Here is a 26,896-nt window from a genome sequence, read left to right on the forward strand (position 1 = left end):
CTGAAATATGTGTTGTTTGCAGGGCTACTTGCCACAGCAGCCTGGGGAGGCTTTCCTCTGAGCACTCTCTCATTTCAAATAGTTTAGAAAATAGGAGAATCAGATAATCTTAGGTTTGGATATTCAACGTTCAAACAAAAGGGGAAAAAAACACCAAGAACACCTTTGAATTGTCCATGTTGCCTATTTATCACTTAATTCTGCAGATATACCTTAGTGATTGTTCTTGAAAATGGAGTTGATTAACAGAAGTCAGAAAAGAACAGCTTGAAAATATAAACTGTGTTTGCATTCACTAACCTTTTAACCACTTGTCTGCTGCAGCAAGCATTGCATCTTGCTGGGTCTTGTAGAACTCCACTACCCTGGAGACCAACAATTCAAAATTTTGTATAGATATAGAGAAAGATCGCCCTACCTCCCATCTGAGCTAAATTCACAAATGGTTAGGTATAAATAACTTTATATAACTGTCATATGCCCATTACAGAACTGTGCAGATTATGTTATGCTGCCCAGTGCTGTGAGACCTTCAGGTAACAGATCCTAACATTGTTCCAGTTCCCTGTGATGCTAGTAAACCAGGTGCCAGCTCTTGCCAAGTTTGTAGGTGTCAGCTGAGCACTGACAAACTCATAGCTGGAAACCAAACCCTTTTACCTGTTTGCTAGTTTTGTTCAAAATAGGTATTAGTCTTATAAGAATGTATTTAGTGTTTAGACTCTATGAAATGCCTGTAAGTGGCTGCATGCATTAATCTCAGTTGTAATGTTCATATCCTATGCTATAAGGAAATAGGTAAGTTTGCTTTATAATTTTGAAAATGTTTGCTCTGAACTTGTGAACCTATGCACGGGAATCATCCCCCCCATACCCATACCCATTCAGGAGGCCTGTGAAGATTAAACTGGCCATTAAGGAACAGCACAATACAAAGGATTTGGGGGTGGCTCTATCACACCTTGGAACTGCTACATGCAAAGGAGCTATCTCATGGGCTGGAAGGCTAAGTGTAAGAGATAAAAGAGGGTCACAAGAAAATTTTTCATTCTTTGCTGTTTGAACACACAGGGCCAGGGACATTAAACTCAGGCAGAGATCCCTTGGGGCTATCCCTGGGTCTGCCCTGAAAGACATTTTGAATTGACAGATTAGTACAGCTCTGTGATCTTGAGGAACCATAGATGGCAACTCATTTGTGTATATGTTTGCTTGCTTTAACCTGTAAATAACTCTTATTTTTTTCCCTAGTTAATGAACCTTTAGGATTGGCTAGAGGTAAGGCAACGATTACGTCACGTAGGTTGCAGAAGTCACAGAATCTGTGACTTCTGGAAACCTCTGTGACATTGGGGCACCACAGCAGCCCAGCCACGATGGTAGCAGTCGATCCTCCAGCAGCAGCCCAGCCGCCGTGGGTGGAAGGGGACCCCCGCAACTGACGAGCTGCCACTGGCAGGGCCCCCCCAAGCTCCCCAACTGCTGCGGGCAGTGGAGGGACTCCAGCAGCTCTCAGCTGCCACAGGTGGTGGGATGTCCCCAGCTCCCAGCCTTGCAGGGCAGTGAGGGGACCCTGGAACTCCACAGCTGCCGTGGGCCCTGCCCTGCCCCTCCCCCCCCAGTTCCGTGGGCGGACCCTGGCAGCAGCTTAGCCGCTGATGTCAGCAGGCTCCCTCTCAGCCCTGCAGGGTGGTGGGGGATCTCCCCCCAGCTCCCAGCCACTGGGCAGGGGGCCGCAGCTCCCAGCCGCTGCATGCAGCAGGGCAGTGTGCTGGAACCTCATTTTTTTAGGGATGTTTTTAGTAAAAGTCAGGGACAGGTCACAGTTTCTGTGAATTTTTGTTTATTGCCCTGACCTGTCCATGACAAAATTGTAGCCTTAGCTATAGGCATTGTTTTTGGTGTGAGATCTAAGGTACAAATTGATCTGAGGTAAGTGACTGGGAGCAACCTGAATATTTTGTGTGTTTGTGTGTGTGTGTGTGTCAGTAACCATTTAACACTACGTCCAGCTTGTCTGGGTGGCAAGATAGACTGGAGAGCCCGAAGGGACTGTCTGTGACCCCATGTTATAGTGATCCAGGAGTTCACATTTGTTACTGGGTTGGTGAAATCTAATTATAGAACATACCACTAGTTTGGGGTGTCTGTGCGGTTTTTGACAGTCTGCTCTAAGGCAGGCACTCACGGTTGTGAGTCCCTCCAGACAACGTGACACTCCCTTAAACATTATACTCAGAGACATGACAGTAATTAAAAGAGAACCAAACCCCCACAATATAATATATAGAATATAAGTGCATTACCTGTCTACATGTTCCAGGAAACCCTTTTCTCCCCACTGCTGAAGAAGCTGTGCAATCATAAGCTACAGAAATAAAACCTACACAAGTAAATCCCATTCTCTAAACAGGATAGTCAACCACCAAACAAAAGCTTTTAAAAAATTATATTGATATTAAACATCCTGCAAGGGCAGAGGTCACATCCTTGGACTCCTGGAGCCATCTCTTCCTTCACCTTCAAACCTCTTGATAATACAAAAAGTCCACCAGGAAACAGGCAAAGGGCCATTAGGAAGCTACAGCAGTCCCATGGGGAAATGGAAATATTAGGGAGTCTGAAGGAAAGAGGAATGGATAGGGAAAGACAAATATGGGAATTTGGGAAGGAAAGGGTGGGAAACATATACAGCTTTGAATTAAATACATGTTTATTTCCTTTATTAGTCTCCCCACTTTTATTCTATCTCCATAGTGAAATGGAGGAGCTGAAAAGAGGGTTGGGAGTGCTAATTTAAGCTCTGGAGAAAACTTCAGAGCTGACTGTGATAGCAGGGAGGGCAGGGCTCAGGAATGGGTCAATGATGATCTAGTAGGTGAGGGAGGGAGGAGGATATATTTCATTCTACCCTAACTCACCCTTTGAGCACTGTCTGGAAGGGAAGGGGCAGTAGATAGCAGGCTACTTACACAGCACCAGCAGGGTTCACCAGTTCGCCACACTGCCCTATAAGCACTGCACCAAATAAAAATTCCAAATCCTCTCCATTTATTCTGCTGCTCTTCAGGGTGGGATTTTCAAAGGAGCCTGAGGCCATAGAGCACACAACTCCCGTTGATCCGTAACTCTGTTAAGCCTCAATAACCTATTACATAAAAGTAAAGGGTGTCCTGTATATGGAGCCACGTTGTTTCATATCTAATAGAACACCCTCCAGACAAACCTGGGTCTTCCTCCTTGCGTTGTTCTTTCTTCCCTTGGAAAAATTTGTAATATAAGTTTTCCTGAAAAGCATGCCGAAAAAAATGGCTAGGGATTATAAAAGCCCTTTTGCCCCTCCTCCCAGTTACCATGTTTGAGAAACCATTTTATTTTTATAAACAATTCCGGAAACACCTTCCCAATTCTCGGAGATGGCACTTGCCTGCGTGAAAGTGCTGGTGTGCATTGTTGAGACCTGTATATGCAGAATCACTCGGTCAATAAGAGGTTTGGGGCCTGTTAAAAAGCCTATTCTCAACCTATGGGAAAAGAAGAAGAACATTACTGCAGAAATATACAGTCCACTAATCCTTGAACATGGCTATCGTCCAAACATCAACTATGGAAAACTGGAACTTTAATGGATCTGCTCCCTGTGTGTATTCAGAGTCACATCTGCTAATTCGAGTTGAAAGGGAAGAGATTGGCTTAATAATCATGAGATTATTTTTTAAAAACGTTCTTTGGTTATTTCAATTTGCCTTGTAGTTTCTGCGCTTTTAGGGCATACATGGGTCATATTTTTAAACTTTTTTTTGCAATCGTAATGGCTAGGGAAAAAAAACAAGCCGAGATTCTCACATCACCACAAGTTTACAAGAGCGAGTCTATCAAATACCAAATCGTGTGAAGTTGGCAACACAGTGTTTACTATATTTACTTCCATTTAGTACTGCTAGTAAATACAGAGAAGAGAATGAACAGGATTGTTTTTGTGTTCATGCACTAAAAGAAGCTTTATTCATATTGTCAAAAACTAAATGACTCCCTGCTTGACTCTGATTCCAGGTCGAATATGCAGTTAGAGGAAAATAAATGGAGTAAGTTTACACATGTCTCTGAATGACAAAGATGGAGCTACATGATATCATTTTTTGTAGGGTCATTTTTCAAAGTGAAACCATATATCCATCATATTACCTTCTTTCTTTATTTCACTAGATTCTCACGGAGAGCTCACAACTCACTAACTGCGAGGCGAGGATTCATGCTGCTTGCTAAGATTCATTAAAAGTAATGTATACTAGAGCCAGAAAATCAGGACGGAGTCAAGGAATTGTGAGGAGTGGAGAGCAGACTTGCAAGTCCTCAGCAAAAGATGGTGGCTGAAGGAAAGGTGTAAAGCTAGAAGAGAAGGTGCCCAGGGAAAGAGCCCTGTTATTCCTTGTGGACTGTAGGAGAGAGGCCGACAACATGCCAAAAAAGTTCTGAAGGAATGGTCAGGTAGGGAGAGAAGCCAGTGTTATGAAAGCCAAGGGAGGCGAGAACATCAAGAACCAGAGAGGAGGAGTCTAACGGCCCCATCATGGCCCTCTAGTTTGGGAAAACTGAGGGCAGGTTGTGTGTAAGGACAGGCTGTCATAGGAGACAGAGGCTGCAGAGGCCATCAGAAGGGGAGTATGCTCTGGTGACCATGTATTAATGACTCTGTGTTTGTACAGTGCCTAGCAGAGCAGGGTTCCACTCTCAGTTGGGCCCTAGGCCCTACCACAATAAACATGATTAATAGGTGACTGCCAGGACATGGAGGGAGTGGGAAATGAGCAGGTTGTGAACAGTTGAAGATCTCAGTGCACTTTGCAACAGTGGGCAGCTCACTATTCGCATATTATAGATGGGAAAACCAAGGCACAGAGAGGCTGAGTGACTAGCCTAAAGTCACAAAGTGAAGGTGCAAACTCAGGACTAGAATCCCATGTCTCTTGATTCAGCAGCCTGTGCTAACCAGCAGGCAACAGTCTGAAACAGACCTTACCCAGAGGAGAGAATTTTAGAGAAAGAGTCAGTCCTGATAACTCGACCATCGACATCCATTGAGAGGAAGGTTGGAGCCCAAGGCTTGAAAGAAAAGAATGAGAGTTTAAAGTTCAAGTAGCTAATAAGGCTTACACTAAGATACACTTTACTTATTACTAACACAGACTTCAGTATTTCTTGACCCAAGGGCTGATGTATCATATGATAAAATCCTGGTTTTGGAGATGCACAACAAGTATCAAAGTCCAGTACCTGAGTGACAAATGATTCTGTTTAGAGTAGCACCCTATTGTGGTGCGATGATAGTGTCACCTGAATGTCAGGAAAGAGTCAATCAGAAATTCCTTTACCTCTAACCCCATGTCTCTGCACACAAATGGTAGGTGCTGGAGTTTCTACCTGGAACTATGATAGGAGGTCAGAGCCAAATACCTAGCTCTCTGTAAAAATACTTTTACTGAGTGGAGGGGAAAATGTTCTTTAATGTTTTCCCTCAGAGGTGCTCCTCAGCTTGCAGTTTCCCTTAGGAGAAATTGGAGGACATCCCTCAGAATTGGGGATTTGGTAAGACCACCCTCCTGAGTTCAGCACATATTCTAATTCCCAGAGCAGAAGTTTGGCTACTATATTGACAATTTCTTCATGCTCACATGCTTATAAGAGTTCCACGCAGGCATTCAGTTCTGCTAGCCCAAGTAAACCAGACTTCTCCTCACCCCCGAAAAGGAAGGGGAGAACCTTGTTGCAGAAAGAAAAATATTAAGCTGTACTCATTCCATTGACGTACTCAGCAGCCATTAGCTGCTAAGGGAGGGGTGTTACTCTCTGTAAAAGCTGATCTTAATCCTGAAGTTATGAACTTAAGTGAGGGCCAAGTCACTGCCCCCACCCAGATCCATGTATGGAGGAGACTCTGCAAGTGTGGATCTGAGCACCCTCTCCCTCCCACTGGTGTGTAAGGGAGGGTGTCAGTTGCCTCTGTGGCACTATTCTCCCTATTCCTGAGACCAATCTCCATGGGTTGAGATCTGCACAAGGAGAAGGGGTGGAGGCAGGGTGGGCTGCATTGGATGAAGGCAGAGATTAGAAAGAAAAGGCAATACAGCCTGTATTACTTCTCCCATGCCTTGCATTCCACTCCCTCTGCAATGGAATGCCCTTTTAAGGGGTATAGGTGTCAGTTCCCGAGGCAGCCCTGGCTCGGAGGCGTCCCTGCAAGCACAGCCCCAATGGAATCAATGGGAATTTTCCTCACTTAAAAACTGACGAATTTGACGCACTGGAATTGACAAGGACTGATGCAACATGATGGCTGAAGAGGCATGTAATTAAAAATGTCACGACTGAGTGTTTATTAGTAATGCTTTAATTTAATCGGACAGTCTACTAAGTATGAGTAGCATGTAGTTTGAGCCACAACTGTCCAAGCATTCATTCTCTTCTGAACCCAAAGGAATACTGATACCAATTAGTACAAACGACAACTTACTTTATCAAACTGAAGAAAATAATAAGGATCATCTTCTATTACGAGGAAATTATATTGTCTTGCAAGCTAAAAAAGAAATTAAAACCAAAAATGTAAAGGTTTATTGAAATGTAATAAAACCAGTCCCTATATAATCCCAGTTATTTATATTCATTGCCCTGTACGCTGCGTATTCCGCTGACTCAGCACACAAACATCACATCAAGAGTCATCTTCAAATGCTAAATTTAGCAAGTCATGTAACTGTAAAAGTATGTCAACTGGTAAAATAGCAGCTGTAATTGGGCCAAATTTTGAAAAACTGAGGCCTGGGTTCCATGTGCAATAATGTGCCTATATTTGTGAGCATGGTTTGGACATAGAAAAAGTATGTGTTTCTCACCTACCAGTTTGAATGGCAATTTTGGACACATTTGTATGCATGGACCTTAGATCTCATGCTTTTAATAAATGGCATTTTGAATATTTTCTCCAGCCAGGTGGTTACTTAGCATGTTAGCTTAACTGATTTCTATGTAATTTTCTTTAAAAAAAAAAAAAAAAAATGCACTGAGTGCAAGGGTGTCAAGGTTCCTCCCCCACTCTGAACTCTAGGGTACAGATGTGGGGACCTGCATGAAAAACCTCCTAAGCTTATCTTTACCAGCTTAGGTCAAAACTTCCCCAAGGTACAAAATATTCCACCCTTTGTCCTTGGATTGGCCGCTACCACCACCAAACAAATACTGGTTACTGGGGAAGAGCTGTTTGGACACGTCTTTCCCCCCAAAATACTTCCCAAAACCTTGCACCCCACTTTCTGGACAAGGTTTGGTAAAAAGCCTCACCAATTTGCCTAGGTGACTACAGACCCAGACCCTTGGATCCTAAGAACAATGAACAATCCTCCCAACACTTGCACCCCCCCTTTCCTGGGAAATGTTGGATAAAAAGCCTCACCAATTTGCATAGGTGACCACAGACCCAAACCCTTGGATCTGAGAACAATGAAAAAGCATTCAGTTTTCTTACAAGAAGACTTTTAATAAAAATAGAAGTAATTAGAAATAAGAAATCCCCCCCTGTAAAATCAGGATGGTAGATACCTTACAGGGTAATTAGATTCAAAACATAGAGAACCCCTCTAGGCAAAACCTTAAGTTACAAAAAAGATACACAGACAGAAATAGTTATTCTATTCAGCACAATTCTTTTCTCAGCCATTTAAAGAAATCATAATCTAACACGTACCTAGCTAGATTACTTACTAAAAGTTCTAAGACTCCATTCCTGGTCTATCCCTGGCAAAGACAGAATATAGACAGACCCACAGACCCCTTTGTTTCTCTCCCTCCTCCCAGCTTTTGAAAGTATCTTGTCTCCTCATTGGTCATTTTGGTCAGGTGCCAGCGAGGTTACCTTTAGCTTCTTAACCCTTTACAGGTGAGAGGAGCTTTCCCCTGGCCAGGAGGGATTTCAAAGGGGTTTACCCTTCCCTTTATATTTATGACAAAGGGTTATATTATACATTTTATTTCCTTGTTATAGAGAACTGCACTTCCAAAATGGGGAGTAGTAAAAACTGCCCTGCATCCCTATGGACACATGATCCTGACAGCTACCTTCACTGTATTGTCAATGAGCACATCTGCCTCCTGTGTCCCTTGCAGTTCTAAGGGGTGGCTTCTACTTCTATCTCATTAGATAGAGTTGGTTTTTATCCTTGCCAGAACTTCTCTTTAGGCTTGTACCAGGGCCCAGTGAATAAACACAACACACAAGTCAGCACAATGGTTGGTATAGCTAAAAAGGACTATAATTTATTATACCTTACTCACTAGATCACCAAATCATGCAGGAAAACCAAGAAGGGAGGACCTGGGAGAAGTGGCAGGGCAGACAAGAGGTTGATATAGTAATGGGGAATGAGATTTTTAGCATTTGCTAAAACATTTGCTATTCAGTTGCTTACAAGATGTGCTGGTTTTGCAGTGGAATTCCTCAAACTGAAAACCCCACATTTGTCCATTCCCTAAATGAAAGCTGTTATGCCAGGCTCTCACTGCATACCTGATATATCTCCTTTTTGCGATCAGTAGTCAATGAGGTTCCAGTGGGATTGCCACCATTTGGAATGGTGTACAGGAATTTGGGGATGTTGTTGTGCTTTCTGACATCTTCTGGGCTCCATCTGGAAAGAATTTCTTTCAGGGCTTTTGGAATAATACCATGTTGGTCACTGGGAACATTGATTATGTTGCAACCCAAAGGTCTTAGCTATTTATTTTGGGGGGGGGGGGGGGGGGAAGGAGAAACAAACAAAACAGGAGACAAATCTCAGTCACTGAGTCTATAATTCTGAAATTATGATTATGTCTTTGATGTTACAGAACTTCAGCAGTGCAGTATCTTCCCTTAAATCTAGATTGAACTAGATAGTTATAAACGAGTTGCATTGATTTCAAACTTGCTTAGCTCATGATTCAAGGGAAAGTGTCTCTGAACACGTTGTATAACCCTCAGAACGTAATTTGACCCGATCACCTTGTGCTCCCAATATTTAAAACCAGTTATATAAACTCTGATAAGGAACAAGATTGGTCCAAGATAAACTATTACTACATGCCTGCCTATCAGGCACATGGCATCACATCTGTGGAGCCCAGGAGTTCGTTGTGGATTGTATTGCAGTGGGATCCCTCATATTTCAACACTCCAATGCAAAAATACAGATAAGCTTCAGGTCTCTCAACAGTGCAATTTCATTTTTTATTCATAATCAGAAATGCAGTTTTAGTTGAATTGACAGAACTATAACTTGCTCTCCCCTGACAAAGGGAGGAAGAATAACTGCTCTGAACGGGTATTATATTCAGCAATGGGACTGAGATTTCAGTAATGTTAATGAGTGACATGGGACAATAGCGATGTGTGAAGTAATAGCAAAAATTAACAAAAGTCCCTGTAGTTTTATTTCTGTGGAATTTCTATTTTTGTACTACTTAGCCCTGTATTTATTAGCTTATAAACAAACTGCTGCTGAAACGACAATACCCTCAATATATGGTCCCATTGCATAATCAAAAGGTATGTCAAAAATATAGTGTACCAAAAAATATTACCCAGATGTCAGTGAAACATTCAGTAAGATAGGATTTACTCTAGCATTTCTCCCAATCTGTAACTATTAAGCATTAAAGGGCTGTATTTAATTGCACAGGGTGCATATTACTGCACAAAAACTAGTGTCATTTAAGAGTTACCTCTCTGACTTGCTCTCACTGTCTCATATCCTGGGAGCTCACCTGCATATATCTTCTAGGCCCGTCCCCATTTTATCCTATTATAGGCACAGATTACTAAATCGGGTCATTAAATCATTACGAGAGAGGCACACCCAGAACCTAAAATAGGAGGAATCTCACTGATCATGCACTTGCATTTAGACTGACTTTATCAGAAAGATCTCATCTCTACTGTGATTCTATATAGAAACCTAGGGTTAGGGTGAACTAGGCTCCAGAACAAAACATTGTGTCCTGGGACAAACATTTGCAGAGTGTCTAAATTAGCATTTACAACTGTATTAGTTCACCAATGCCAACCAATTTAAGTCAGAAGAGGCTCAAAAACTCTAGTCTGGATGAGGTCTTAGATGCATTTAGCAATAGTGAGGCAGCTCATATGTCTTAAGAATGTAGATTTGTGTCCCAAAGTGATGATCATTGTAACTTTCACAACTTTTCATACCAAAACACTACTCACAGCTGCTAGAGTCCCAGGATAGGTGGGTGCGTCCAAAAGGATGTTGTCTCCAGGGTTAATAAGCATCTCAAACACCTACAAAATGGGAATCATTTACTTGACAAGACTGTATAATTTTACTGTACATTCTGCATACTGCTGCCTGCTCTAATGGAACTACACATCCTAATTACACATCAGTGTTTCCATCATCATTTAATTAAATGAAAACTCTGCTACGTAAGCAGTGAATGGATTTAAGTTCCACTTTGGAAGCCAAACAGAGAGATACAAGTCAGAGAAGAAGAATGCCAGTTTCACACAGGACAACTCTGTCTTCTGGGAAAAAAAAAAATACTGACATTTAACACAATATTCTAACACAATACAAAAGTTTTTCAGTTATAGAAAGGGTCAACTGTGTGTGTTTGTGTGAGAGAGAGAGATCAGCCAATTGAAAACCAACTTACGCAGAACAATATCTAACAAAAACATCTTATTGCACAATAAAAACTACAGTACAGCAACCAACTCTGATTTGATTGCACCACTACATTCCACTACAGGATTCTTAAAAGCATTTGCTATAGAATTATGAAAGTAAATGGAATAAAATGTCTTATGATATTCTCTCTCTTTGATAATAAAGATCCTAGACATTTATGTAGCCACGGAAGACCATTGGAGTCTGACAAAGTTTTGTCCCAACTTCCATTTACTTTCTCAGATATGGCATTTAATATATCATTTCATTAACAAGCCACCCTTACTAACTGTAATCAGAGAGTAGGCATGCCTTTCCTATGCAAGGAAATAAAATTCAACTGATTGAAAGCAAACATCTATTTAAAGCAACAAGTAATTACATTTTACAGAAGCCACAATGTATTTTGCTTTTAGTCTTACTTTGCACAACCCTTCCTGGCTGCCAGTGGTCACACATATCTCCATCTGGCCCTGATCAGGACTGTACTTGGCAGTGGGAGGATTGTGGAGACTCTTCTGTAAATCCTTTAGCCAGGACAACAACTCAGGAATTCTGAAACACAGATTTTATTTCTCATCATTATTATCCTAATATTCTGTACTGCTCCTTTAAATCCCCCTCAAATCTATTGCCAACCAAATTGTCTGTTTCTCTTTCTCTGTTATTTAGCAATACAGATAGGTATAGGCACTGGTTTAAAATATTTTCTCTCAGATAATGAAATGAGAGAAACATAATACTGTGTGTAGGTGTGTATTTAAGATAAAAAGTCCTTAGGGACCAGTGTCTATTATACAATAAACAGTTGACAGCCTCTGCAGAGAGATTATCAACAAAGGACTTAATGGGCACGAAGGCTGAATTTCTCTCTCATGCATCAAGGTGATCCTTTCAGATCCAGGTATGGCAGGTGTGACTTGTATGGCCTCTGTCTGTAGCTAGAGGTGCGTGAATAAATGACTTTTTTTGTTTTAGTTTGCTGGATAAACCAAAAAAGTTGAAAAAAAAAATTTGTTTTGGCTCAAACAAATTTTCATTTTGTTTGAGTTTTTTAAATCCTTTCAAACTAAAACTGAAGCAACATTTGAAACAAAAAGTTTTTTCAAATCAAAACATTTCATTTAAAAAATGTCAGTGAAACATTTTGATTTTTTTCAGAATTTTTTGTTTTGGACTGAAACACTTAAGCAAATTCATAAGATGTTTTAGTTAACTTGAATCTATGCTTTAGGGGGAAAAAAAAAGTTTTGTTTGAAAATCTTTGCCCAGGTCTATCTGTAGCATACTTTATGCAGACTAAGGGACAGATTTCTAAAGGCATTTAGGTGCCTAAAGATGCAGATAGGTGCCTAGTGGGATTTTTAAAAGCACCTAGATGCCTAATTCTCAGGGGCGCACCTAGGTAATTTTGAAAATCCCACCAGGCACTTCTATGTATCTTACAGCACCTAAATACCTTTAAAAATGTGGCACTAACTCCCTACTGCATTCAATCAGGGCCGATACATAAATACAAAACTGGAGGGGCAGGGGGGAACAACACAAGTGGAAAAATAGCTTGGCATCTGAAAATAAATCAAAACAGTGAATGGATTTCAAGTTTCTATAAAAAGCTGCTTTCCCGCTCAGCACAGCAGCGTTCTGAAGAGGAACTTGCAAATCTTGTGATGGTAGACACCATTTCAGCAAAGTGACATCACACAGCAGCACAGGGACCCCAATATAAAGGACGGTACATGAGTTTTCATTCTGCTCTGAAAAAGGACTTCAGTATTAGGCAAAATTAAAAAATCTAGTATTTCTAGAGCAGAACAATCTCATGACAGCAAAAACAGTTAAACAATATTTTTGAGCCAGGTGTAAAATTTCTTATTATGATGTACCCATAACTGTTAGTATCACAACTAGTCCCTTTTCAACAAGACAACTATCTCTTCAGTGGTAGTCTCACAAATACTAGCTTTCTGTTTAACACTTTATACAGGGGGCACTGTCAGTAGACCACTGTCATTGCAGAGCAGTCCTCACATTACATAAATAAAGAACCAATACTGTTATTTTAACACCCCTACAATGCATGCCGCTAAAACAAGCCACGTTTTCTGCATGATGACGTTTGAGTTTACTGTGATATCCGCAGTATTTCCTGTACTAACAGTGGCAAATATCAGAGTTAATTTAACTACCCCAGACAGTAAGTGGTGTTTTTTCAATGGTATAAACATGAGCCAAACAAACCAGGATTCGGGGGGATATAAAGAAAATGCTTTGCAAGCTGTTTACTTTGGGCATGGCTACACTTGCAGATGTAGAGTGCTTTGAGTTAAACCAGCCTTCGGAGAGCGCAGTAGGGAAAGCGCCGCAGTCTGTCCACATGGACAGCTTCAACCGCACTGGCATGGCCACATTTGCAGCACTTGCAGCGGCATTGGGAGCGGTGCATTATGGGCAGCTATCCCAGCATGCAAGTGGCTGCAACGTACTTTTCAAATGGGGGTGGGGTGGAGTGTGACAGGAAGTGTGTTGGGTGTATGTGGGGGGAGAATGAGTGGGTTTTTGGGGGGCTGAGAGCATGTCAGCATGCTGTCTTGTAAGTTCAGACAGCAGCAGACCCCCCTCGCCTCCCCGTCTCTCTCTCTCTCTCACACAGCATTCCACACTAATGGTTGCTTTGTCTTGGAGCAAATAAGCAGCTGGCTGTCAGAAACTGAGCTTTCAAAGGGCATTTCCACATTCCTACAGATGATTCCAAACAATGACAAGAGTGGCCACTTGACTTAAGAGGATTATGGGATGTTTCCGGAGGCTGATCAGAGCGCAGAAAAGCAACATCTCGTTCACACTGGTGCTGCGGCGCTCCAAAGAGGGCACAGCAAACGTTATTCCACTCGCCGAGGTGGAGTACCAGCAGCGCTGTAGCTGCGGAGTCAGAGCGCTCTACGTGCCTTGCCAGTGTGGATGGGTAGTGAGCTAGTGCGCCCGGGGCTCCTTTATTGCGCTGTAACTTGCAAGTGTAGCCAAGCCCTTTGATATGCTGAATACCGTGCTGCAACACACTGGACACTCTCACAGTTACTGACCCTGGACTTTGGCCTCTCAAATATTATTTGATGTTAATCAATAAACATCGGTACTTGTCAATTCATTCCTCCACTCACAAATCATTAGTCACTTACCACTTTTAAAAAAACATATACAGATGGGGAAAATTAAAGCAATTAATAAAACATGTTTGTAAAGATCAACTATTAAAGCAGCAACTGTTATTTATTGTTATTCTTGTAAAATGTCTTGATAAGTACCCTGCTGAGGGAGAGTACTGGAGGGCTCTCTTCATCAAATCCTCCCCAATATCCACAGCTGTTCCATCTCTCGTGGTAATAGTGGCCATCTTAAATGGGAAAGTGTTGGGGTTCGGTATTCCTCCAGCCAAGGAGATTAGTGAAGGGGGAGACTTCTGCATCATTTCAGCTACAGTGAAAGATGAGGAAGAAAACCTCCATTACACATTAGCCTATTCAAGATATAACATTTTCCCTTCCCCCATCCATCCCTTCATTTCCTATATAATATTTAAAGGGGACCTGCAGAGGAAAAGTTAATGCAGATTTGTGCCTGTTTGTACCCTTTGTTGGATAATGCAGTCTTTTTAGATATCAGGCATGCCAACATTTATCATTTATTTTCTTGGCTGACTCAAAAATACATTGTGAGCTTTCTTGGCATTAACTGAACAGGCATGAATGGTGAATCTTTAACAAAGATAGCTTTCCTTCCAGCTGTTTGAATTCCATAGGTGTAAAATGAAAAGTTTTAAATAGTCTGAGTAAAAATCACTTCCGCCTCCTATTAATCAGGTTTTAATTCTTTGATATCTGTGATATCTCAATCCTGCTTATTCTCTCGTTTTCAGTAGCGTAATCCAGCAGCACGGGGTATGCAAGACCAGAATTTTTACTGGAAAAATTGCAGGAAAGCCACCTCCTCTTAAAATAAATAAATAAATAAATAGATTTTTTACTCCAGTCTGGATTGCTTTTCTAGTCATTAGAACAAGCTGTTTTAAACTTTGAACACCTAATATCTTAATGCTCTACTTTGTGGGGGAAAACGTTGACAACTCTTATTTTTGAAAGCAACACATTTAGTTTGTTTGTTTAGTGTTTTCAAGACGTACCACATAATGCTTCTGTTTATAAATTCAGAAGTTACCAAAATACCACTTGAAGCAGGTTAATAAAGAGCAGCTAGAAAAACAAAGAAGATCTAAATTTTAGCCAAGTTCATGCACGTAATGCCCATTGAAGTGAAATGGCAACTGCCAGCCTACACCCCAGGGAAGAATTTGGCCCACAGTGAGGAGGTGATGGGATGTAGGCTAAAAGCAGTTACAAAAGGTGTATGTTTTTAGGCCCTTATTTTGCAACTGGCTCCCATGTAGGCCTCAGCTGGCGGTACAGGAGCATTTTTTCCTGCCATATGGAACAATCAGCTATCAACAATAGCATGTATAGCAGTGGTTCTCAACCTTTCCAGACTACTGTACCTCTTTAAGAACATAAAAATGGCCATACTGGGTCAGACCAAAGGTCCATCCAGCCCAGTATCCTGTCTACCGACAGTGGCCAATGCCAGGTGCCCCAGAGGGAGTGAACCTAACAGGTAATGATCAAGTGATCTCTCTCCTGCCATCCATCTCCACCCTCTGACAAACAGAGGCTAGGGACACCATTCCTTACCCATCCCAGCTAATAGCCATTAATGGACTTAACCTCCATGAATTTATCCACTTCTCTTTTAAATCCTGTTATAGTCCTACCCTTCACAATCTCCTCAGGCAAGGAGTTCCATAGGTTGACTGTGGGCTATGTGAAGAAGAACTTCCTTTTACTTGTTTCAAACCTGCTGCCCATTAATTTCATTTGGTGGATCCTCGTTCTTATATTATGGGAACAAGTAAATAACTTTTCCTTATTCACTTTCTCCACATCACTCATGATTTTATATACCTCTATCATATCCCCCCTTAGTCTCCTCTTTTCCAAGCTGAAAAGTCCTAGCCTCTTTAATCTCTCCTCATATGGGACCCGTTCCAAACCCCTAATCATTTTAGTTGCCCTTTTCTGAACCTTTTCTAATGCCAGTATATCTTTTTTGAGATGAGGGGACCACATCTGTATGCAGTATTCAAGCTGTGGGTGTACCATGGATTTATATAAGGGCAATAAGATATTCTCCGTCTTATTCTCTATCCCTTTTTTAATGATTCCTAACATCCCGTTTGCTTTTTTGACTGCCACTGCACACTGCATGGACATCTTCAGAGAACTATTCACGATGACTCCAAGATCTTTTTCCTAATTAGTTGTAGCTAAATTAGCCCCCATCATATTGTATGTATAGTTGGGGTTATTTTTTCCAATGTGCATTACTTTACATTTATTCACATTAAATTTCATTTGCCATTTTGTTGCCCAATCACTTAGTTTTGTGAGATTTTTCTGAAGTTCTTCACAGTCTGCTTTGGTCTTAACTATCTTGAGCAGTTTAGTATCATCTGCAAACTTTGCCACCTCACTGTTTACCCCTTTCTCCAGATCATTTATAAATAAGTTGAATAGGATTGGTCCTAGGACTGACCCTTGGAGAACACCACTAGCTACCCCTCTCCATTCTGAAAATACCATTTATTCCTACCCCTTTGTTCCCTGTCTTTTAACCAGTTCTCAGTCCATGAAAGGATCTTCCCTCTTATCCCATGACAACTTAATTTACGTAAGAGCCTTTGGTAAGGGACCTTGTCAAAGGCTTTCTGGAAATCTAAGAACACTATATCCACTGGATCCCCGTTGTCCACAAGTTTGTTGACCCCTTCAAAGAACTCTAACACATTAGTAAGACATGATTTCCCTTTACAGAAACTATGTTGACTTTTGCCCAACAATTTATGTTCTTCTATGCATCTGACAATTTTATTCTTTACTATTGTTTCAACTAATTTGCCCGGTACTGACGTTAGACTTACTGGTCTGTAAGTGCCAGGATCACCTCTAGAGCCCTTTTAAAATATTGGCGTTACATTAGCTGTCTTCCAGTCATTGGGTACAGAAGCGGATTTAAAGGACAGGTTACAAACCATAGTTAATAGTTCTGCAATTCACATTTAAGTTCTTTCAGAACTCTTGGGTGAATGCCATCTGGTCCTGGTGACTTGTTACTGTTAAGTTATTACTGAAAAATTGCTTACTTTCTCATTTTGTCTGTATGAAATTTTAGACATAGAATCATAGGAGATTAGGGTTGGAAGAGACCTCAGGAGGTCATCTAGTCCAACCCCTGCTCAAAGCAGGACCAACACCAACTAAATCATCCCAGCCAGGGCTTTGTCATGCCAGGCCTTAAAAACTTCTGAGGATGGAGATTCCACCACCTCCCTAGGTAACCCATTTTAGTGCTTCACCACCCTCCTAGAGAAATAGTGTTTCCTAACACCCAACCTAGAACTCCCACACTGCAACTTGAGACCATTGCTCCTTGTTCTGTCATCTGCGACCACTGAGGACAGATGAGCTTCATCCTCTTTGGAACCCCCTTCAGGTAGTTGAAGGCTGCTATCAAATCTCCCTGTCCCCCACTCTTCTTTTCTGCAGACTAAACAAGCCCAGTTCCCTCAGCCTCATCCGTGTTGAATAGAGGAGAATAATCACTTCCCTCAATCTGCTGGCAATGCTCCTACTAATGCAGCCCAATATGCCGTTAGCCTTCTTGGCAACAAGGGCACACTGTTGACTCATATTCAGCTTCTCATCCACTGTAATCCCCAGGTCCTTTTCTGCAGAACAGCTGCTTAGCCAGTCAGTCCCCAGCCTGTAGCAGTGCATGGGATTCTTCTGTCCTAAGTGCAGGACTCTGAACTTGTCCTTGTGGAACCTCTTCAAATTTCTTTTAGCTCAATCCTCCAGTTTGTCTAGGTCACTCTGGACCCTATCCCTACCCTCCAGCATATTTACCTCTCCCCCCCGTTTAGTCATCTGCGAACTTGCTGAGAGTGCAATCCATCCCATCACCCAGATCATTAATAAATATGTTGAACAAAACCAACCCCTGGGGCGCTCCACTTGATACCGGCTGCCAATTAGACATCGAGCCGTTGATCACTTGTTGAGCCCGACAATCTAGACAGCTTTCTATCCACCTTATATCCATTCATCCAATCCATACTTTTTTAACTTGCTGGCAAGAATACTGTGGGAGACTGTATCAAAAGCTTTGCTAAAGTCAAGATATATCACATCCACTGCTTTCCCTATATCCACAGAGCCAGTTATCTCATCATAGAAGGCAATCAGGTTGGTCAGGCATGACTTGCCCTTGGTGAATCTACGTTGACTGTTCCTGATCACCTTCCTTTCCTCCAAGTGCTTCAAAATGGTTTCCTTGAGGACCGGCTCCATGATTTTTCCAGGGGACTGAGGTGAGGCTGACTGGTCTGTAGTTCCCTGGGTTCTCCTTTTTTCCTTTTTAAAAGGTGGGCACTATATTTGCCTTTTTCCAGTTGTCCTGGACCTCCCCAATTGCCATGAGTTTTCAAAGATAATGGCCAATGGCTCTGCAATCACATCAGCCAATTCCCTCAGCACCCTTGGATGCATTAGATCTGGACCCATGGACTTGTGCATGTCCAGCTTTTCTAAATAGTTCTTAACCTGTTCTTTCACCCCTGAGGGCTGCTCACCTCCTCCCCATACTGTGTTGCCCAGGACAGCAATGTGGGAACTGACCTTGTCTATGAAGACAGAGGCAAAAAAAGCATTGAGTACTTCAGCTTTTTCCACATCATCTGTCACTAGGTTGCCTCCCCCATTCATTAAGGGCCCCACACTTTCCATGACCTTTTTCTTGTTGCTGACATACCTGTAGAAACGCTTCTTGTTACCCTTCACACCTCTTGCTAGCTGCAACTCCAGCTGTGTTTTGGCCTTCCTGATTACACCCTTGCATGCTCAAGTCTGTACTGACTTCACTAGTGCTTTTTATGTAGCCTGTTATAAAACTAGGCAAATATCTAGATGAGTTGATGTACCTCTGGAAACCTCTGTGTACCCTCAGGGGTTCGCATACCCCTGGCTGAGAACCATTGGTGTACAGTATGAATCTGGAGCTAGCTGCACAGAGTGGGGCAACTAAGAAGCAGTAATGGAGTGAAACAGCCAAGGAAGTTGATAGGTACAGGAGCTACTCAGCATATCAATATGGCTGGTAAGGTCTAGAGTAATATACTACAGTAAATGGTGGATTCTTTGTAACTTGAAGCCTTTACATCATGAGTAGTATACGGCTCAACAGTATTCATCACCATTTATTTTTTGACACGTTTCCACGCTCCCTCTGGGGTTTATGTCACGCCCTCCAACTGTGTTTCTGTTGGCGCCAATGTTTGGCGCTGTTGGCCATTTTGAAAAAAAAATTTCTTGTGTTGTGTGTGTTTGTGCTTGGATACATTTAGAGAAAAAGGTTGAAAGAATAGAGTGAGAGAGTTTAAAGATGCAAAAAGAAAGTTTGGGTAAGATTGAGAGGAAAAAAAGGAAAGAAAAGTTATTTGGGGAGGTGGAGAGAGGATTGTAAAGGTCTAGTTTGGCATGTTATTCAAGAATAGAAAAATATGAAATAAATATAAAAGGTTATTAACTATCAGGGTAGGTTAAGAAAAGAGCTAAATAATATTAAAGGTAGGTTTAAAAAGGAAATTTACTAAGTCAGAGCCTGTTTAGTAAGTACCTGGCCAAAAACTATAAAGGGGGGCTAAGAAAAAAGCATTTAAACTACTCACTATCAGGTTAGGTTAAGAAGAGAGCCTTTAAAACATTAAATTATATTAAAAACTAGGTTTAAAAAGGGAATTTACTAATTCCCTGTTTAGTAAGCACATGGTAAAAAAGTGAATGGAAAAGCATTTAAATTCAAGGGTAGATTAAGAAAAAACATTTAAACTATTAAATATCAGGGTAGGTTAAGAAAAGAGCTTTTAAAAACATTAAATAATATTAAAAGCTAGGTTTAAGAAAAACACACATAGCAAAAAGAGAGGGAATTTACTAAGGCAGATCCCGTTTAGTAAGCACATGGTAAAAAAGTTAATAGAAAAGCATTCAAACAATTAAATACAAGGGTAGGTTAAGAAAAAAGTATTTAAAAAGAGTTAAATAAAAGAAACATATAAAGAGAGGTTAAAAGAGAGAACAGGGCAAGAAAAGGGAAAAGAAAGCCCCTTTGCAAAGGGCAAAGATAGACTGCACGTGGTTGAATCAGAGAGAGAGAGCGCTTTTACCCTTCCAGTCTTTCTGCTGAATGACCCAACTTCCCAGATTTACTGCCCCTCAGACTTGTTATCACCGCCTTTGGATTGGACCAATCAGATGTTGTTCTACAGCAGCGTCATAGAATTCGTTTTCCTGAATTAATCCTATAGTCCCAAGATTTTAAACAAGAGCCAACTCCCTTCTCTCCTCCCCCCTCCCCCATTTAACTGCCTTATTCTTATCTAAAAATACAAATCCCCAAGCATTTTTCCTGCAATGTAGACCTTTTACATAGAGGCTTTAATAAAAGTTAAAACCATAATCTTTTAGTAACAAACAATTTTTAGAAGTTTTTCCCTAGGTTTTAGACTAACATGGGCTATTTTTTAGTAAGCACAACTTGAAGCTGCAGCAAAGCTCCTGTCAGCAAAAACAGCGACTGTGAGTCAGTGGATCAGAGATAAGAAGTCTGCTTCTTTCCCAGACTTTTTAACAAATGCACGTAAAAGTTACATAAGCTATTTTTTCTTGTGTTTTTTGTATAAATCCAAATTTTAAAAAGGAATCTTGTTTTTTGATTAAAACACATATGTAAACTCCCCTCCATTGCCAGTTTTCATATTCTTACCCAGTTGTTGTTTTGGTACTTTAAAAACACTATTTTTAAAAGGACAGGCTAGTATCTTAAGCCTTTTAGTTCACTAAACTTCTACAAAATATCCCTAAAAGGGGTCTTGATTTGTTACAGCTCAGTCAATACTGCTTTGTCATAATAAACTTTTAAAAAACCACAATGCTTCAAATAGGCCTCACTGCATACAGAATATCCTTTAAAAAGGTCATGTTATTTTACATCTCAGTCAATTCTGTATTTTCATGTTAAATGTTAAAAATATTTATATAATGAAACACTGCATGTTTAGCAAGTGTTAAAAGTATGGGGGAAAAGTCAAGGGGTGAGGGTACTCTTCAGATAGGCTATCTCTAAGCTTCGCGCAGTCACAAAGCAGTGTTTTTTGTCTTTTACAACCAGTAAATGGAATAAAATACTTCTTATAACTTTCATAAAGTATCTTTCAATGCAATCTCACCATTTTTTAAAACTTTAACAGCATTTAAAAAGTTAGGAAAGAAGTCTGTGTAAAGAAAACCAAGCAAATTGAAGGAGTGACCCCTAGAGCCTTGCTAAGGCAGACTATAGTGCATGGAGCACTGGCTAGCCTAATTAGTCTTATCTGCTTTTAAAATTTAGAGAAAGCTCCAGCCTGTGTTGTATTATTTTAATAAAATCTATGGACCCAAAATGAACACAGGAGCTTGTACCTGTGTCTCAGCACACGGGCTGCAAACATTTAAAAACAAAGACATTCTGATAATGCAACAGAAAAATTCACACTTAAATCTAAAAGCCCTAGGAAAATAAAAGCTTATTATAACTTTCACATGGATTTGTTAAAAAGTGGGGAGGAAAATAAACTTCTCTCTGATCCACTGGATTACAGAACAATTGGAATATAAACTAGCTGTTACTAAGGATCTGTGGTTTTCACTCTGGGGTGTTTTCTGCATGCTCATTTTTTTTTTAATTGAAACACGCATGTAAAAATGTTAAATAAAGGGCTCTGTCTTCATATAGGCTTGTCTTTTAAAGTATTTATTCCTTTACAAAACTTAATATAACTTTCACTTGTATTTGTTAAAAAGCAGGCAAAGAAGCAGCCTTCTTATCTCTGATCTACTGGCTGGCTGTTTTTGCTGACAGCTGCTTTTCTGCAAAAGCCTGCTGTTTCAAACTGTTCTTACTAAAAAAAATGACTAGTGCTAGCCTAAAACCTAGGGGAAAACTTTTTTATCACTATACAGTACTTTTATAAACAGGTTTTCTGTGTTTTTTAACCCTGAACTGTTTCTGCAGACTCACATTTTATTGAAACACTTATGCTTAAGGGGCTAAATGAAGGCATGTGTGTCTTCGTATAGGCTTGTCTTTTCAAGTGTTTATACCCTTAGAAGACTTTCACCTCTCTTTTTTAAAAAGTGGGGAAAGAAACAAACTTCTTCTCTCTGATCCAGAGGTTGACAAAACAACGGGAATATAAACTGTCTGTTACTAAGAACCTGGGGTTTTAAACGTGGGATGCTTCTGCATGCTCTTTATTATTGAAACACCCCTGTAAATAAAGGGTTGTTTCTTCAGGTAGGTTTGTCTTTTCAAGTAAATATAAAGCAGAGCTTTATTCCTTTACAAAACTTAATGTAACTTTAACTTGTGTTTGTTAAAAAGCAGGTGAAAAAGCAACCTTCTTCTCTCTGATCACAGAGGCTGTTTTTGCTAACAATGGCTTTGCAGCAAAAGCCTGTTGTTTCATATTGTGCTTACTAAAAAATAACCCATGTTAGTCTAAAACCTAGGGAAAACGCTTTTATCACTATAATTTACTTTTATAAACAGGTTCTCTGTGTTTTTAACCCTGGAATGTTTCTACATGCTCACTTTTTATTGAAACATATGCAAAAGTGCTAAATGAAGGGATGTGTCTTCATAAAGGCTTGTCTTTTCAAGTGTTTATTCCTTTACAAGACTTAATATAATTTTCACCTCTATTTGTTAAAAAGTGGGGGAAGAAACAAACTTCTTCTCTCTAATCCACTGGTTTACAAAATAAGGGGAATATAAACTGGTTGTTACTAAGGACCTGTGGTTTTCAACCTGGGGTGTTTCTGCATGCTCTGTGATATGCAGGAGATCAGACTAGATGATCATGATGGTCACTTCTGGCCTTAAGCCTTAGTCTTCTTCAAGTGACAGGCAAAGGCAGTCAGAAGTGCGAGGAAAGATGAGACTGACCTTCAGGAGGACTTCCTCTTCGATTCAATAATAGTTAATTATTGAATCGAAGAGGAAGTCTTCCTGAAGGTCAGTCTCATCTTTCCTAATAGTCAAATGGTCCTGTACAACTAATAAAAATTCGGCAACAAAAATCACAGTTTAATGGCCACAACTCCAGAAGCAGGGGTATTAGCAGAAATATTTTTTGGCATGAATTTAAAAGAATTAAACAGTGTTACTATTTTCATTTCTTTTCTCTGTGGGGGTGGTTTCCATTGGGTACAATGTGTATTCATTTTATGGAACAAAGGCAAACTATCTCAGCTACCTCTGCCTTTACCCATTGAAAGCAAATAAGACACACAGCATATTTGTTAGCTATATATGTATTAGCTATTATATTATAATTGCCCACAGTTTTCTTGTAAGACTGCTCCGCTATTTATCTGCAGTGTCATGGCTGAGTTCAGAAGACAGGGCAATATGGTTTAGGAGCTGTTAGTGAGGGGTGACCAGTGTGTACTCACTCAGAACTCTTATTGGAGATGCCTTTCTTGCTGCACTTACTGCAGTGATGAAATGAGAGTAATTCATGTCTATAAGACAAGCAACAATTCAGTTCATTAGTTAAACGGGACACAACGGGCTAGAAAAAGGAAGGAAAAAGGAAACATCACTTTTCAACATGGTTCATGACATTGGATTGTAAACACATTAAAAATATCCATCAGTAAAAAACTTTTCCAACATACAATCTGTTTAACTCGGTCATTTAGTAAGATAATTAAAATGGGGGAATACCACATTGTTAAGCTCACAATTTAATTAAAATGAATTCCCTTCATATTGATTCAAAATAGCTTATTAAAAACGTTCTTAATGAATGTTTAGATGACACTTATTTTGGGGAGCCCATTCACAAAACAATGTATAGTGGTTTTGTGCTCTCTCTCTCTCTCCCTCTCACTCTTTTTGTTTCTGCTGTAGTAGTTAACCAGCACTGTTTTGAGAGTCATATACGTTTTTGGGGAACATCAACAATTCTGATGCACGCACACACACATAAAAAAGGAAGTAAGTAGCAGCTCTATATTGGGTTCATTTAAAAGACAAGGAGGGGAAGGGAAAAATGAAATTGTCAAATGAAAATGGTCAAAAAACAAACAAACTTCACAGTAGAGAATGAAATGCTATATTTCTAAGATAGCATACCAAACAATGAAGAAAAGAATTTATAAAGCATTTCAGGTTATTACATTAAATAATTATATATATATACATTCCAGTTGTTCTGGAATTTATTCCTCTGAGTTCCAGTCCAGCACCCAATGATGTCATCAGAAGGACTCTCATTGATTTCAGTTAGATTTGGATCAAGTCCTTGGATTTTAAGATTAGTATAAATAGCCATGCCACATTTATCAGGAGAATTTGGAGGTGTATGAAGGAATGAGATGAACTGAATGCTTCACTAATGTCACTTGTCCCAAAAAGCAAAAGTTACTGTAAATTAAAGACAAATTACGAGTGTAGAAGAGTGACAGATCTGAAGCAACCATCAGCTCTTTCTAATGAGAATCCAGCTTTGTTTTGTTAGCTGAATTAAGTATAGCATTTAAGTTCTCTAACTTATGCAAGCCGTCACAATATGGCACAACACTTGTCTGACTAGGAGACAGAGATGTGGTTTAAATAATGCATAATTATGAATGTCTTCCAAAATGTTTCAAACTGATTTTTCCTTTGCCTCCAAAAGGACCTTACTACAGTAAACAATTTCCATCAGATGTAAAAAGCTGGAGGGAGACAGGGAGGGAGAGAGAGAGAGAGACACCCACCCATTCAGAATAGCCAATAGCCCAGTGATTAGGAAGCTCTTTCTCCCACTCTCCCTAGTTGTGAACAATTTAAAAAGGTTTTAGTTTTGTTCCAATGCAGAAAGAAAACAAATTTCAAAACCTAAACATTTTTCATGGTTAGGAAATACTTATCAGTTCACAGAGAACAAGAGTAACTAAAGTCAATTAGTAATGACGGTGAAGAAAAAATTCACCTACTGGGCAAAAAATATGAAAATTATTTCAAAGTCTGGAGCAATCAAGTGCACATGGCTGTATTTATGTTTTATAGATTACTAACACATAGCAATCAATGTTGCTTTAGTGAATGTATTCCTGTTTGTAATGTTATTTCTGTTATTTGTATTTATATGAACAACCCAATTAAAATATCCTTTCATTCTCAAACTGCAGGGTCTCCTACTGCAGTAGAAGAAAATCTCCTGTATGCGCCCTGTACTTCTGCATACCAAAGCTCCCCAATGTAGCAACAGGCATTGTTTTTCATAATCATAGGCAGACTGAACTTTGTCTAGAACTTAAGAAAAATATTATTATGGATGGGCCCAGTCTTACAACTTGCTGGACCCTAATCTGGATACGGGGTTGGGTCCTGGGGGGTGGGCGGTTAGGGGTGGGAGGTTCCAGGAGGGGGCGATCAGGAGACAAGGAGCAGGGGGGGTTGGATGGGTCAGGAATTCTGAGGGGGGCAGTCAGGGGATGGGAAGTGGCAGGGGGCGGATAGGGTGCAGGGGCCAGGCTGTTTGCAGAGGCACAGCCTTCCCTACCCAGCCCTCCACACCATTTCGCAACCCCGATGTGGCCCTCAGGCCAAAAAGTTTGCCCACCCCTGTGCTAGACCATCACAGGACCAGAATGACTGTTGGCAGAGGGCTTCTGGAAAGGAAAGCGATGCAATCCATCTTCAACAGGCTGACATTTTTGTTTTTTGAAAGCTGCTAGAACGATTGACATTCTTTTAGGATTCACTGAAAAAATCCACCTCCAAACTTGAGATCAAAAGCATGGACCTAATTCTGTTCTCACTTCCACCAGTTTTCCAATAGGGTCATTTGTATTGTTTTCAGTGAGACTATTCCTAGTTACACTAGTGTGAGACCAGAATCAGTTGCTGTATGTTCTAGAAAATATTTCAAATAGAAATGTATGTGGCTAGGGAAATACTCTTCCTGCAAGACCTAGAATTCATCTTTTCCCCAGGACAAAAATATCACTTTTGAAATACTAGTCCAAATGTATCTGTTGACTATTCAGTGTTGCACCAGAAAAGAATACAGCTCACTGTACACAAGGAAGCAAGGTAGAACTCAGAAGTGACGTTAATGTTACTTGTTACTATCTAACTGCAGGCAACTGCAGAAGCAAATGTAAGTAATACCCTGTTACTGACAGACCTCGTAAGTCAACAGGTAGGTGAATTTGGATGGTGACGGTCCCATCAAATGCACGTTCTGAAGTTACCATAAACTGCTCCAATTTCCTTCTTTTGGATTAAAATTTGATCAATATCCTGGACTGATCCTAGTTCCACTCCCCTTCTCTGCAATGCATTTTGGGATTCAAGGACGATGGGGGCATCTTTTTAAAGGAAAGAGATACTGTTCCTTAAAATTATGTGCATATTACACATTTCTGAGCTTGTAGCTGATTTTCTATCGTGCAACGCAAGGCAGACGTTTTTGCTCTGAAACTGAGCGGCAAGGAGCCGGTAACTCTTTACATTTCCCTCTGCGGGGACTAAGCCCTGCCTGCAAAGGATTTGAGGGCTCTGGAAGCCGGTTGTAACAAGCGGGGGGAGGGGGAGCAAAGCAGGCAGGGCCGGCTCCCTTCCCGCCGCGGCGGCAATTTGGGGAGGCAAAATTGGTGGAGCCGCCCTGAAAGCAGGCGATGCTTACTGGGCAGGAGACTTCGCTCCGGCGGGCCCCCAGAGCAGGCCGAGGGGGGTCAGGCTGGGGGCTCGCTCAGTGGCTGGTTCGGAGAAGAACCTCCCCGGCCCTGCTGCGTACGGAGGCTCCCGCCGCGCTCACCCTCGGCCTGCTGCCCGCGTCTGCCCCGACAGCAGCGCGAGCCTTTGCTCCGGCAGGACTAAGGTCTGCTGTGGCCGCAGACCGGCGTGGAACGTTGCAGCGCGACGCGGAGGGCAGCAGCCACTGCCCCGTCCCCACTAGCCCCGCGGCAGGCGCGCGC

The 26,896-nt window shown here is 40.9% G+C and overlaps 1 protein-coding gene across 5 annotated transcripts in view; it reads right to left on the reverse strand.

Moving 5' to 3' along the window:
• LOC102933584 (kynurenine/alpha-aminoadipate aminotransferase, mitochondrial) overlaps positions 1-26,896 on the reverse strand; it is a 40,325-nt gene that overhangs the window by 13,263 nt on the left and 166 nt on the right. For 2 of the 5 annotated variants that reach the window (XM_037897530.2, XM_037897535.2), the window contains exons 2-11: positions 23,378-23,446; positions 14,024-14,192; positions 11,141-11,273; positions 10,256-10,330; positions 8,561-8,767; positions 6,512-6,577; positions 5,021-5,103; positions 3,428-3,524; positions 2,307-2,368; positions 301-365 (exon numbers count right to left, since the gene is read on the reverse strand). In XM_037897530.2, the coding sequence (XP_037753458.1) occupies positions 301-365; positions 2,307-2,368; positions 3,428-3,524; positions 5,021-5,103; positions 6,512-6,577; positions 8,561-8,767; positions 10,256-10,330; positions 11,141-11,273; positions 14,024-14,192; positions 23,378-23,444 (1,024 nt within the window). In that variant the 5' untranslated portion in view covers positions 23,445-23,446. Of the gene's footprint in view, positions 1-300; positions 366-2,306; positions 2,369-3,427; positions 3,525-5,020; positions 5,104-6,511; positions 6,578-8,560; positions 8,768-10,255; positions 10,331-11,140; positions 11,274-14,023; positions 14,193-23,377; positions 23,497-26,604; positions 26,878-26,896 lie in introns of those variants that run through there. The other 3 variants (XM_037897534.2, XM_037897531.2, XM_037897532.2) reach the window with 3 other exon arrangements.

Source organism: Chelonia mydas, chromosome 4 (genome assembly GCF_015237465.2).
Source record: "Chelonia mydas isolate rCheMyd1 chromosome 4, rCheMyd1.pri.v2, whole genome shotgun sequence".
Taxonomy (NCBI): Eukaryota; Metazoa; Chordata; order Testudines; family Cheloniidae; genus Chelonia; species Chelonia mydas.